The sequence below is a fragment of the Artemia sp. Qi Xiang Cuo genome, chromosome 19 (genome assembly GCF_049724085.1).
Source record: "Artemia sp. Qi Xiang Cuo chromosome 19, ASM4972408v1, whole genome shotgun sequence".
NCBI lineage: Eukaryota > Metazoa > Arthropoda > Branchiopoda > Anostraca > Artemiidae > Artemia > Artemia sp. Qi Xiang Cuo.
Genome location: NC_142812.1, coordinates 22348845 through 22364069, shown reverse-complemented (window position 1 = coordinate 22364069; position 15225 = coordinate 22348845). Strand labels below are relative to the sequence as shown.

The 15225-nt window shown below is 37.1% G+C and overlaps 1 protein-coding gene across 1 annotated transcript in view; it reads right to left on the bottom strand.

Annotated features, from left to right (window-relative positions):
- Positions 1–6122: 6122 nt before the first annotated feature.
- Positions 6123–15225, bottom strand: part of Sln (monocarboxylic acid transporter silnoon) — a 106362-nt gene continuing 97259 nt past the window's right edge. Inside the window, exon 6 of the mRNA XM_089105586.1 lies at positions 6123–6525. Coding sequence (XP_088961712.1) covers positions 6392–6525 — 134 coding nt within the window. The 3' untranslated portion in view covers positions 6123–6391. The remainder of the gene's footprint in view (positions 6526–15225) is intronic.

Sequence of the window (15225 nt, the reverse complement as noted above, 5' to 3'; positions counted from 1 at the left end):
CTTTCGACTATTAAAAAGGGCACTAGCTCTTTAATTTCCAATCGAATGAGCCTGTTTTGAAGCTTCTACGAAAACACCTTCTATAAAAACCTTTTATGCCCCCAGGGTATAACTTAAACCCCTTGCCTTGGGGGTTGTGGGAGAGTGTCCTTCTGAAAAACAATTTTCGATTTGGAAATCAACTACGCTGAACAAAATGGCTATCTCAAAATTTTGATTGGATGTGTTAGGGGGAATGATTGGCGTGGGGGAGGCTATTTGCCCTCCAATCATTTTCGACTATTAAAAAGGGCACTAGAACTCTCGATTTCCAATTGAATGAGCCCCTTTTGAAGCTTCTACGACGACCCCTTCCATATGAAGTGCCTATGGGAAAAATAAAAAATAAATAAATAATAATAAAACATTGGAGCCGTATGGCCTTTACAATAGGCAACGCTACAGCGTTGCCTCTGATAGGAGTGAATCAGTCTCTCCATAATTAACTTTAAATTGCCCTTCCCCTGGGCATTGGAGCTTACACACATTGTAATAAAATTCCATCATGAGTTTTTTTATGATTCTAATATGGCACTACCAGCGGCAATGTTTTTATTTAAGTTTACACATCTTTTTTGTCTATGTAATAGGACCATATTGGATTGTAAGATCGTGAACGATGTGTAATTCGGATCTGTAATGATTCTGACAAATTTTTTTGGGTCGGTCACAACGTCACAACAACTCCTAGTGCGCACACTCTAGCCCATTTTACAAAAGGTCGAATCTCCAATCAAATGAGCCCTCTCTAAAGTTTATACAAGTATCCCTTTCATACGAACCATATATGCCCCATGATATAACTTACAATACCTGCCCCCAGACCCTGGGGGGTTGTGTCGACACCTGAGTTTTTGTTATCTGACTTTTGAACTATTTTTAACTTAATGGCTATTTACAATTTTTATCAGATGCATTTGTGAAAAAAGGGTCGTGGGGGGGGCTAGTTGCCCTCCAATCTGTTTTGACTCTCAAAAAATGAACTAGGCCTATAACTTACAATTTCCAATCAATTTAGCCCTCTCTGACTTTTTACGAGCATCGATTCCATAAGAACCATATATTCACCCAGGTCATAACCTACAACGCCTGGCTTCGGGCCCTGGGGGGTATGTTGACCCCGGAGATTCCGTTATATGGTCTTTGAACTTTTTTTTAAAGAAATTGCTATTTCAAAGTTCTTATCGGATGGGTTTGAGAAAAAAGAACTTGGAGGGGGGCTAGGTTCCCTCCAATCTCTTTTGACTCTTTAAAATTGAACTAGAACTTTCAATTTCCAATCAAATGAGCCTTCTTTGAAATTTATGCGACCATCCCTTCCATGAGAACCATATATGCCCCCAGGGCAAAACTAACAACGCCTGCACCCGGGCCCTGGGGGGTTGTGTCGACATCAAAGTTTTTGTTATATGATCTTTGAACTATTTTTAACAAAATAGCTATCTCAAAATTTTTATCGGGTGCATTTGGGAAATAAAGACGTGAAGGGGGGCTGGTTACCCTCCAATATCTTTCGACGCTTAAAAAATGAACTAGAACTTTCAATTACCAATCAAATGAGCCCTCTCTGACGTTTATACGAGCATTCCTTCCATATGAACCATATATACCCCCAGGACATAACTTAAAACTCTTGCCCTGAAGACCTTTGGGGGGAGTGTCCTACTCAATAACATAATTTTCTAAACTGTAAATTGCATTGAATAAAATTATTATCTACAACTTTTGATTAGTTATGCTTTTGGAAATTCTGGGCGTGGAAACAGTGTTAGTTATCCTCTGATTATTTTCGACTATTAAAAAGGGCAATAGCCATAGTATTAATAGTAGTAACCCTGAAAGTTTCAACTTGATATCTTCAGCCGAACATTAGATATGGCAGACGCGTCCTTTTGACAACCCTCATTCACACAGTACCTTTTGATTTATTTTGCAGTGATATTAACTTTCCCAAAATTTTCTATTTTATTCCCTATCCCAATCCTAAGATATCCCGCTTGTGCCATTTTGACAACCTGGATGCACTTAAACTATTCTAATTTAGCTAAATATTAGCAGTAGCAGCAGAAAAAACGTTAGCATGGGGGTAACATCAGTTGTCCTGAAAGTTTTAGTTTAATACCCAATGGTGTTGCTGATACATTGCTGATGCACCCCTTTGGTAACTCGCATGTGCATTGTATTATTTTATTTAATTTGAAATTCATCTCAAACTGCCCTAGAAGTTTCAACTTAATACTCTGAGCCGTTCCTAAGATGTTGTTGTTAAACCCCTTTGATAACCAGCATATACATAGTGTGTTTAAATTTACTTCAACATCATCCTCACCATTCCCTAAGACTTTTACCTTAATTAATTTAAAAGATTTTGTCCACAAAATAAGTTTTTCAAAGAAAAGTAAAGAGCTCCATTTAACAAAAAATGAGTAAAAATAAAATCAAACAATCTACCAAGCGTGAAACTACCAAAACTCAGCATCGATAAATAAATGAAGCCCAAAAGGAACAGAAATTACGATAACCAACAGAGTCAAACTCAAAACGATCAGAAATTAAAATAAGTTGGGCGCAAAACCCCTATGCCTTCCCAAGGCCAGAACAAAATTTGCACCTTACTGAAAAAATATAAATGTTTTTACTTTTATAATTTTAATAAATCAAATAATATTAACATTTGGTTACTGAATATCAGTATATGTATATTAAACTGACAATGCATATTCTGACGATGTGTTTTGGAAAATGGTGGGCGTGAGAGGGGTGTTAGTCACTATCAAATCACTTTCAACTATTAAAAAAGGCACTAGCCCTTTCAATTTCCAATTGAATGAGCCCTTTTGAAGTTTCTACGACAACGCTTTCAATAAAAACTTTATATGCCCCCAGGGCATAACTTACAACCCTCACCCTGAGGGCTCTGGGGGGAGGGGTTGTCATCCTTAAGGACCTAATTTCCGAAACTCTCAACTACGTTGAATAAAATGGCTATCTAAAATTTTGATTGGATATGTTTGGGGGAATGATGGGCGTGGGGGGGCTAGTTGCCCTCCAATCACTTTCGACTATTAAATAGGGTACTAGCCCTTCGAATTTGCAATCGAATGAGCCTGTTTTGAAGTTTCTACGACAAAGCCTTCTATAAGAACCTTATATGGCCCCAGGGCATAACTTAAAACCCTTGCCCTGAGGGCTGTGGGGGGGGGGGGTCTCCTCCTCAAAAACAAATTTTCTATCTGGAAATCAACTACGCTGGAAAAAATGGCTATCTCAAAATTTTGATTGGATGTGTTTGGGGGACTGATGGGCGTGGAGGGGAGGGGGGCTAGTTGCCCTCCAATCACTTTTGACTATTAAAAATGGCACTCAAACTCTCAATTTCCAATCGAATGAGCCCCTTTTGAAGTTTCTACGATGACCCCTTCCATATGAAGTGCCCTGCTCTAAAGGAAAAAAACAATACATAGTACATTGTGCCAACATCGTTAAAAAGGGCACTAGCCACTCCAATTTCCAATTTATGAGCCCTTTTCGAAGTTTCTGCGACAACTCCTTCGATACGAAGTGCCTTTACTTTACTTATCGTTCTTTACCGAGGCAGCGCTAGCGCTGCCTATGATTCTCTTTCAAATATTCTCTTCAATTGGAATATTTAGATCGCTTAGTACGATTGGTTCCGTAAATTCTTCTTCAGATGAAATATCCTTCTAGATTCCATGAAAGATAGCAGTTTATTGGCGGTGGGTTGACATTTCAAATTTTACAGCTTATCACGCAGGGTCTTCTCATCGGGCATGTACACCATGGACAAATCTTATTATCTATTCTACTACAAAAATTAATAAAACAAAGAAGCAACGTTTCTTTCAACGTTTCGTTTCTCATCAAAGGAGAATATTTAAGATGTTTAGGTTTTCAACCGATTTCAAAACATTAAAAAAGTACAAACCGCATGTAACAATAAATATAACAAACTAAAGATTATTAATAAGATAGCCCATGTTTTTCCTTATGTATTGTGTTTTTCCATGATGAGTCTGTACGTTTTGGAATGTTTGTCTACATTGCTTGATGTTTTCATGTCGATACTTCACCAAATACGTGTACTGCAGACGCCATTAGATCATTTTGTGGAATAGAGAACAGGGAGTCAATGAGGTCAGTATATAGATGAATTAAAATAATGCCGGAAGCTGGATTACATGATTTTATAACTAGTTTACATATATATGTATTGTAACGGGTGCCTTCTATATTACTTTAAAGATACATGCGGTAAGAAGTAAAATATTCCTTACTACGGCACTCGGTCAACAGGAGATATTGAGGTTCTTCGCCTAGACTTCAAGTAGGACTGCTTTTTCAGTTGTATAGAGAGATGCAGAGTTTTTGCAATAAACTTAGCTCAAGTGATAATAAATTACGCATTGATTATTATAAGCTTGAAATACATGTGGGGCTGCTAGGTAAATATGCCTTAGAAAAGATTGATTGAGTGGGAATAAAATTGATAATTATACATTGATTTTTATTTCTATATTTAAATATTGGTGATTATTACCAAAATTGCGATTATTTTACTTCAGGATCTTGGCATTATGCAATTTTGTGGTGTGAGATATATTTATGTACGTGTGCCACGGTATACGATCTCACCCACCAACATCAAATTCATTATATTTATGTTTATTTTTCCACTAGTAGCAAGCCCCTGCCAGCGACAATTTTATTACGCTACCGAGCAATTTTGCTTATATTGTTTGACAATAAATCATTACTACTACTACAAAGTCGCGCACGCAGATAATAAAATGGGAGTGTAGCAGGATCGATTCAATTGAAATGAAGAAAATTGGCAAATTATTTGGAACTATATAAGAAATTAAAGGAGTAATCTCAAACATTTACTTTTAAATTTTAGATACGTCAGCCCAAACTCCTATGTGTGTGCTCGCTTGAAGAATTTAACTTGTTTCATTTTAAAATGGACATACTGCGGCAAATGCAATTATTACTATTTCAAAACTTCCGGTATAGCAAATACACGTAGAAATGAATACCTCCGATACAGCTCGAACATTATGAGTAACCGATATTTTTTTTTCTTTATGAAGAGGTTATATTTAAAAAAAGAACCATTCTAGGTTAAAATTTCTGTTTTGTCACCTCTTCTCAGAATAAAATTGTCCCGTGGACGACCACCCGTGGACGACCTGATTTCTGTTTAGTCCTAAACAGTTAGCAGAAAAGAACAATTTTTTGTAATCTTTCATCATTCATCCACAGAACGTGCTGTAGTCGTCACAACCTTTCTCTCATTACAGTGCTAGAAAGTGGGATTGAATCACACTTTTCGCACAGCCTACTGTTTGAAATACGGCCAGTCAGCCGGCTACCCATAACAATCCGTAGAAAATTTGTCATGAAATTATTTATTAAATCTGCCTCAGTTTTTCGAAGTACCCATACTTCACAACCATATTTGACCATTGTCATCATTGTAGCTTCCGATATCCTAGTCTTGGTTCGCAGACTTATCTTCCTATTCTTCCAAATTTTTCAAACTGTGAAAAAATACCCTGAACCATCGCTATTCTACTTTTATCATCTTTGCAGTTCCTAACGTATTTATTATAATACTACCAAGGTAAGTGAAGATGTCCACTTGATCGATCTTTTCGTTACCCAAGGTCACCTTTTCACCTTCACTTATTCTTAGCCTTAGCGACTTAGTCTTCTTAACATTAATTTCCAGCATGTCTTGTCGATATTCCTCTGTCTAGAATTTATTCGAATATGCATTCAAATTTCGAAATTTTGTAGCAAGAGATCCACCTTGTTAGCCTACCCTGGGCGCCCGTATGGGGGGCCGGGCCGGGGGGGGCCACCCGCCCCCCCCCCTGGCTGAATGCCTCATTTTTTTATTTTTGTTCTGAGATTTCTATTATATAGCATTAAAAGTGCCAATTAGATGAGTTTTGCCCCCCCCTGGAATTCAGCTTATGGGCGCCCATGTAGCCTACTAGCTTATTAATAGACAACGAGTCTATCGGCTTATAATGTCGAAATAGCTTCTATCATTTAGAAAAAATGTATATATTTAAATAAAAGATCAATTATAAAAACTTCATCAGAGTCCAACACAGATATTTTTTCTTCCTCGGAATGCAAATTTTCGAACAGACGCGGTTTGAATTTTTTATAGCTTCGAAACCTCAATTTTTCAGTTTTGGGATTTTTTAAGGGACTTGGAAACAAAGCTTTCGTCACAAAAAATTACAAAATTTTGTTGAGGAAAAACACTCCGATGTTTAACTCATTCCCCCGCCCCTAATTGCAGTATTAAAATAATAAGCTAGCTTTGGTCACGTCTTTGATGCTTAAGGATCCATGGCTCAACAGTAAATACAAGAAAAGACGCTAAAAACAAGCAGCCAGACATCATAAAAAATGCTGCATTATAGCTGTCAGTCGCATTGAGTATGAAACCTGAAATAAGATGAAAAAATATTATTCGTGTGATGCAGACTGTTCGGTAGCTACAATAAATATTTTCCAAGTTTGCATTTATGACAAAATTTAACAAAACAGGTTTTCTGATGACCCCGTGAGTGGCATAAAAGTGTCAAGGGAAGAAGAATTGTCAACAAGTTGTGCATTATGATGTTTTTGTCCACATAAGTGTTATGTAGAAGTCAATCAATAATATTACTACACATTTAAAAAAACAACACCTTTCTTTAAAATGTACAAAATCTAGAATGTTTTTATAAATTCACAAAATTTTAATTTCATATCTTAATTTCGTACCGTCTTTACGAATTTACCTTATTTAATTTCCATACCTTCTTTAATTTCAATTAATGAACTAGGTCAAATTTTTAACTCTAGAAAGTTTGTATCTTAAGGGAATAGAAGTTATGGAAACACGTATTTTAGTAACCCCCCCCCCCACTGGATGTGGCATTGGCTTAAGAACACTTGGAGGAATTTCAGCTACTTTAACTTAAGCTTCTTGAAAAGAAAAAAGTTCTAATCAGTTCTCATCAGCGGCAACCCTATAGCGTTGCCTATAGTAAAGGCCATACGGGCAAGGGGGCGCCAGCCCCCCTCCCTGGCTGAATGACGGTGTCATATATTTATATCAATTTAAAAAAATCCACAGAATAAGTTTTCAAAGAAAAGTAAGGAGCTCTATTAAGCCAAAAATGGGCAGAAGTAAATTCAAATACTCTTTCAAGCGTAAAACTACCACAAATCACTATCAACAATTAAATGAAACTCAAAACGAACAGAAATTACAATAAATAGCCGATTCAAACTCAAAACGAGCAAAAATTAACATTACTAGGGCTGACAACCCCCATGCCTTCTCAAGACCAGAACATAACTTAGGCTTTAATGAAAAAAAAAATGACCATAGATTGTCAGTTTAATTTACCTATACTGACATTTATTCCTTAAAATAAAAAACGGGTAAAAAAAGTGAGTAAAAATTTTTTTTTTACTTATTTAACTAAAAAAAAGTGAAAACATTTTAACATATTTTGTTTTCAGTAAAGCGCCAATTATGTTCTGATCTTGAGAAGGCATGGGGGTTATAAGCCCTACTAATGTTAATTTTTGCTCGTTTCGAGTTTGACTCGGCTATTTATTCTAATTTCTGTTCATTTTTAGTTTCATTTATTTATTGATAGTGATTTGTGGTAGTTTTACGCTTGGATGATTACTTGACTTCATTTCTGCCCATTTTTGGCTTAATGGAGCTCTTTAGTTTTCTTTGAAAAGTTTTTTATGTGGAAAAAGTTTTTTTAGATTAAGTTCTGTTCGTTTTTTATTGACAAAGTCATTTTCATGAAAAAATAATATTTTACATCTTTTCGGTTTTTTTCTTTAAGAATCAATAGTTTGGCATAATTGTGGGCGTTTGACATGCTCAATATCTCTAAAGACATAGTTGCTGGACCGTTCTAGTATGCTGAACAAAATAGTTGTCTCAAAATTTTGACTAGATGTGTTTGGGAAAAAAATTGGCTTGAGAGACGGGCTGATTGCCTTCTAATCTCTTTATACTCTTAGAAAGGACCCTAGAACTTTTAATTTTGAATCAAGTTTGCTTCTTCAAATGTTTCAATGATATTTCTAGCTATTATAGAGTGGCACTGACTATAATATTGCTTATATACCTTTTTGAAAACCTGCATGTATACCGTTTTTCGTTTAATTGAAACGCCCCCTAAACAATTCCTAGACGTTTCACCCTAAGCGCCATTAGTTACATTAACTGTAGTTGTAGTACCAAAACTATTCACAAAGTGCCTTCTGGCTAGTTCAAAATCCCCCGCAACTCACTCTTAAAGGTCTAACTTAATAATATAAATTGTTCTTGAGATATTGCTTTGTCACCTTTTTGAAAGTTCACATGGTCATAGTTTGTTTTGATTTAGTTCAACGTCTGCCTAAATATTTCTTATATTTGATTACTGAAGACATTGTTACAATCTCTTTGGACTATTGGCTACAAAATGGCTGTCTCACAATTTCGATCGAATATGTTTGGGGAAAAGAGGATATCAGGGAGAGGGGGGCCTATTTTCTCTCCATCACGCTTGAGTCTTAAAATAGGACTAGAAGTATACATTTCCAATCAAATGAGGCTCCTCTGAAGTTCACAAGACCACCTCTTCATAAGAACGTAACATCCCCTCGGGGCATAACTAAAAACCCTTATCTCCATACTTTGGGGACTTGTGTCAACCCCAAAGGCAGTTTTATGAGATCTTTGGACTATTTTTGAACAATTGGCTATCTTAAAATTTCTATCGGATGCATTGGGGAAAATATGGCGTGGGGGAGTATAGCTGCCCTCCGATAAATTTGACTCTTAAAAATGGCTCTCGAACTTCCAATTTCCAATCTAATGAGCCCCCTCCGAAGTTTATACGACCACCGTTTTCATAAAAATTTTAAATGCCCTCGGGGCATACCTTACAACCCTTGCCCTGAGGACTATGAGGGGTTCTCATCCTCAAAGACATAATTTCTGGAGTTATAAACTACGTCAAACAAAATAACTATCTCAAAATTTTGACTGGAAGTGTTTGGGGAAATGATGGGCGTGGGGGGGGGGGGGTTGCCCTCCAATCCCTTTTGAATATTAAAAAACGCACTAGCTCTTTCAATTACCAACCGACTGAGCCCTTTTCGATATTTCTACGACAACAAATAGCCATCTTAAAATTTTTATCAGATGCGGTTGTGGAAATACGACGTGTGTGTATGTGGGCGGGGGTGGGGTGGTCTATTTTCCTTCTGATCACTTTGAGTCTTAAAAAGAGCACAATAACTTCTGATCACCAATCAAATGGGCCCTCTTTGAAGTTTATATGACCACCATTTCTATAAAAACCTTATAAGCCCCCAGGGCGTAACTTACAATCCTTGACCTAAGGGCTATATGGGGGGTGGGGGGGGGGTAGTTATCCTCAAAGACATAATTAGTGGACATTTCAACTACATTGAACAACTTGGCTATCTAAAAAATTATGATTAAATGTGTTTGGGGAAATGATTGGTGTATGGGGGAGGGCTGGATGTCCTCCAATCGCTTTTGACTGTTAAAAAGGCCAGTAGAACTTCTGATTACCAATCAAATGAGCCCCTTCTGAGGTTTATACGACCACCCTTTCTATAAAAAAAACCTTATATCCTCACAGGGCATAACTTACAACACTTGCTCTGACGGTGGTGGGGGAGGGGGGGTTGTCATTCTCAAAGTCGTAATTTCTGGACCTTAAAACTAAACTGAACAAAATGGCTATCTCAAAATTTTGATTGGATGTGATTGGGGAAGTGGTTGACGTGGGGGAGGGGGACTGGTTGCCCTCCACGAACTCTTTTGAAGTTCCTATGACATTTGTTTCTATAAGAAGTGCCCTGGTCTAAAAAGAAACAGTATATTGTGCCCACATCGCTCTTTACTTAGGCAGCGCTATCACGCTGCCTATGATATTTTGTCTTGAGATTCAATTATGCAGCGCTGGAAGTGCTAATTAGACCAGGTAAGCCCCCCCCCTAAAATTCAGACTATGGGCGCCCATGGGCTCCAATGTTTTATTATTTATTAATTAAAAAATAATTTCCGAAAAATAAGTTTTTCGAAGAAAAGTAAAGGCCATTTTAAACGTAAGCTCAGCAGACACAAATACCTGTTAAAATTTAAACTCAAAACGACCAGAAATTACTATTAAAGAATAAATGAAACCCAAAACGAACAGAAATTAAATAAACAATCATAGGAAAAAACATACAACAAGTAAATATATAAATGAATAAATATATCTCAAAGTGAGTATTACTTTAATTGAATATGCAAATCAAGCTTAAAACGAAAAAAATATTCTCCTACTGAAGTGAAAATGAAACTTAAAATGAACAAAAATTAAATAAACGATCGATGCAAACAGACCTACAATATTAATGTAACAAACATACGACATTAATGTCAATGAATAAATAAATGTTACAACGAGTGAAACTTAAATTGAATATGCAAATCAAGCTTGAAACGAACAAAAATCACAATAAACAAGTGTGTGGGTATCGCCTCCTTCCCTCACTGCAAAAATCTAAAACCTACTGCGTCATTGGCAATTTACTAAAACCAATTATATTACAAATATTTTCTTTTGTACTTAATATTGAAAATAAACATTAAAATTATAGTAAAATTTTGAACTGATGAGCTTTCAGCAATTAATATCATTATACATCATATATTCAGTTTGATTTATTAGTTCTTTCTAAAGTTTTTCAAGACGAATATAGTTTCACTACAAACAAGAGTGTGGATACTGCCCCCTGCCTTAAGTGTAACTAAAAACCAAAAGCCTACTGCGTGATTTGCGTTTTACTGAAAACGAATTATATTACAAATATTTTCTTTTCCAGTTCTTACAGGATCGAAAACAAAAATAAAACTAGATTGAAATAAATTCTTGAACTAACGGATCTTTCAGCAACTAATATCAATATATATCAAATATTCAATTTGATATTGTGTATGCTTTCAAAGACTGTTCAAGACGCATTAATTTTCAGTAAAGCGCCAGTAGGTTTTAGACTTCTACAGTGAGAGAAGGAGGCGATGCCCAAGCTCTTGTTTGTAGTGATTTTTGTTCGTTTCATGCTTGATTTGCATATTCAATTTAAGTTTCACTCGTTTTAAAATTTATTTATTCATTTACATTAATATCTATTGTATGTTTAATTGTATTGATTGTTCATTTAATTTCTGTTCGTTTCAAGTTTCATTTATACTTCAATAGCAAAATATTTTTTTTCGTTTTAAGCTTGATTTTCATATTCAATCGAAGCATTACTCGCTTTAAGATCTATTTATTCATTTATATTATTACTTGTTGCATGTTTTTTCCTATGATTGTTTATTTAATTTCTGTTCATTTTGGGTTTCATTTATTCGTTAATAGTAATTTCTGGTCGTTTTGAGTTTGAATTTTAACCGGTATTTGTATCTTCTGCGCCTAATTTTAAAATGTCTTTTTACTTTTCTTATAAAAACTTATTTTTCGGAAAGTTTTTTAAATTAATTTTTGCTCGTTTTTGATTAAAAAAAGTTTCAAGTTTTTAAAAATTCCCTATTTCAAAATCAAACTTTAAAAAAAAGCAAATCTTCATCAAAGTATCAAAACTGGTGTCAAAGTAACAATATCAAAGTGAAAAAAGCTTGTTCCCTTTGAAATCAGCCCACTTTGAAGTTTATACGACGACAGTAGAGAGGGGTCAGGAGGTCCGACGAGAACCACGTGGTTTATGGTTTTCTCAGTGAGAATGAAAAAACAGGAATTTTCTCACTTGAAAAACCATGAATTTTGTCACATTTATGGATGGTTTTATGGTTTTTGTCAGTGAGAATGGAAAAACAGGAACTTTCTCACTTTCATGGATGTCAACAGCAATTTATGTATGTTTCATGGTTTTTGTCAGTGAGAATGGAAAAACAGTATTTTTCTCACTTTGCTGTCAGTCATTAATCAAATTGTTTCCGGGCAAAGTTTAGTAATGTCTGACAGGTACTGCTCCAGGAATAGATCCAAGTCATTAATGTCTTTGCCTCGGGAACAGTTCTACTGGTCGAACTCCAAAGGATATTAATAACCAAAGGCCATGGAAACAATTAGGCAAGAAACATCTTAGCGATGAATTGATTTAGCGAGCGAGAAGGTTTCCTATTAATTTGAAAAGCTTTAGCATAGAGATTCCAATAACAAAGTAAAACGCTGAATTTGCGTTTAGGGATTATTTGGGCGAAACCGTTTTAGACAGGTTATGGAACTATTTCGGCGAAACAGATAGAGACATTTTAAAAGAAGATTTTTGAAGAGATTTTAGAAGAGAATTTAAAGGTGAAACTCTGTGGTCGTTATAATACACAAGTTTCATTTGAACAGTGTTGTGAGGTCCTCTAACCCAACCCCAAAGGGTTCCAATCCTCCTACCCCAACCCCGAAGGAAGCCCCCGGTCCTCAAAGGCCCCCCAAGCTCCCAAAGGCCCTCCACCGGTCCCCAAATGTCCCCCAGGCCCCCAACTGCCCCCCGGACACTCAAAGGTCCCCCAAGCTCCAAAAGGGCCACCGGCGCCCCCAAAGGCCCACCCCAGACCCTCAACGGCCATCCCCGGGCCCCCCAAAGGTCCATCGAGTTCCCAAAAGACCAACAGGGTCCCAAAGGCCCTCCACCGGCCCCCAACTGCCCCAAAGGCCCTCCCCCGGACCCCCAAAGGCCCTCCCCCGGCCCCCAAAGGTCCACCGGGCTCCCAAAGGACCAATCGGTCCTCACGTGCCCCCCAGGCCCCCCAAGGCCCCCCCCGACCCCCAAATGCCATCCCCGGACCCCCAAAGCCCATCCCCCGGTCCCCAAAGGTCCCCCCGAGCTCCCAAAGGACCACCGACCCTCAAGGGACCCACAGACCCTCAAAGGCTCTCCCCGAGCACCCGTCTTTCGTTGATGTGTGTTGTCTGAAACCTATGATTTGGGATGTGTAGTTTGCTACTTCAGGCTTTTCTGAGCTAAGGTTTCCTAGTATTTCCTAGGTGAATGTTGTCTGAAACCAATAGTTTGGGATGAATAGTTTGCTATTTCAGGCTTTTATGAGCTAGGTTTCTTAGCCTTTCGTTGGTGTGTGTTGAGTGAAACTTATGATTTGGGATATGTAGTTTGCTATTTTTGACTTTTCTGAGTTGGATTTCTTAGTCTTTCATAGGTGTGTGGTGTCTGAAACCTATGATTTGGGATGTGTAGTTTGCTATTTTCGACTTTTCTGAGCTGGAGTTCTTAGCCTTTCACAGGTATGCGTTGTCAGAAAATTATGATTTGGGGTGTATAGTTTGCTATTTCAGGCTTTTCTGAGCTAAGGTTTTCTAGTATTTCGTAGGTGAACGTTGACTGAAACCAATAGTTTGGGATGAGTAGTTTGCTATTTTTGACTTTTCTGAGCTAGGTTTCTTAGTCTTTCGTTGGTGTGTGTTGACTGAAACCGATGATTTGGGATATGTAGTTTGCTATTTTTGACTTTTCTGAGCTGGATTTCTTAGTCTTTCATAGGTGTGTGTTGTCTGAAACCTATGATTTGGGGTGGGTGGATTGCTACTTTTGACTTTTCTGAGCTGGATTTCTTAGCCTTTCATAGGTGTTTGTTGTCTGAAACCTATAGTTTGGGATGACTAGTTTGCTATTTTTGACTTTTCTGAGCTAGGTTTCTTAGCCGTTCATAGGTGAGTGTTGTCTGAAACCTATGATTTGGGATATGTAATTTGCTATTTCCGACTTTTCATAACCGGATTTCTTAGTCTTTCGTAGGTGTGTGGTGTCTGAAACCTATGATTTGGGATGTGTGGGTTGCTATTTTTTTGACTTTTCTGAGCTGGATTTCTTAGCCATTCGTAGGTGTGTGTTGACTGAAACCTATGATTTGGGATGGTTAATTTGCTATTTTTGACTTTTCTGAGCTAGATTTCTTAGCCTATCATATGTGTGTCCTTTCAGAAAATTATGATTTGGGAGGTGTAGTTTGCTTTTTGGACTTTTCAGAGCTAGGATTCTTAGTCAATCATAGGTGTTTGTTGTCTGAAACTTCGAGTGTGGGATTAGTAGTTGGATATTTCAGACTTTTCTGAGCTAAGGTTTCTTAGTATTTCGTAGGTGAATGCTGTCTGAAACTTATGATTTGGGATATGTAAATTACTATTTCGGGCTTTTCTGAGTTGGATTTCTTAGTCTTTTTATAGGTGTGTAGTGTCTGAAACCTATGATTTGGGATGTATAGTTTGCTATTTTCGACTTTTCTGAGCTAGTTTTCTTAGCCTTACATGGGTATTTGCTGTGAGAAAATTTTGTTTTGGGATGTGTAGTTTGCTATTTCAGACTTTTCTGAGCTATGGTTTTCTAGTCTTTCGTAGGTGAATGGTGTCTGAAACCTATGATTTGGGATATGTAAATTACTATTTTGGGCTTTTCTGAGTTGTATTTCTTAGTCTTTTCATAGGTATGTAGTGTCTGAAACCTATGATTTGGGATGTGTAGTTTGCTATTTTCGACTTTTCTGAGCTAGGTTTCTTAGCCTTTCATAGGTATGTGTTGTCAGAACATTATGATTTGGGATGTGTAGTTTGCTATTTCAGGCTTTTCTGAGCTAAGGTTTTCTAGTATTTCGTAGGTGAATGTTGTCTGAAACCAATAGTTTGGGATGTGTAATTTGCTATTTCCGACTTTTCATAACCAGATTTCATAGTCTTTCTTAGGTGTGTGGTGTCTGAAACCTATGATTTGGGATGTGTGGGCTGCTATTTCTGGCTTTTCTGAGTTGGATTTCTTAGTCTTTCATAGGTGTGTAGTGTCTGAAACCTATGATTTGGGGTGGGTGGATTGCTACTATTGACCTTTCTGAGCTGGATTTCTTAGCCTTTCATAGGTGTTTGTTGTCTGAAACATATAGTTTGGGATGACTAGTTTGCTATTTTTGACTTTTTTGAGCTAGGTTTCTTAGCCATTCATAGGTGAGTGTTGTCTGAAACCTATGATTTGGGATATGTAATTTGCTATTTCTGACTTTTCATAACCAGATTTCTTAGTCTTTCGTAGGTGTGTGATGTCTGAAACCTATGATTTGGG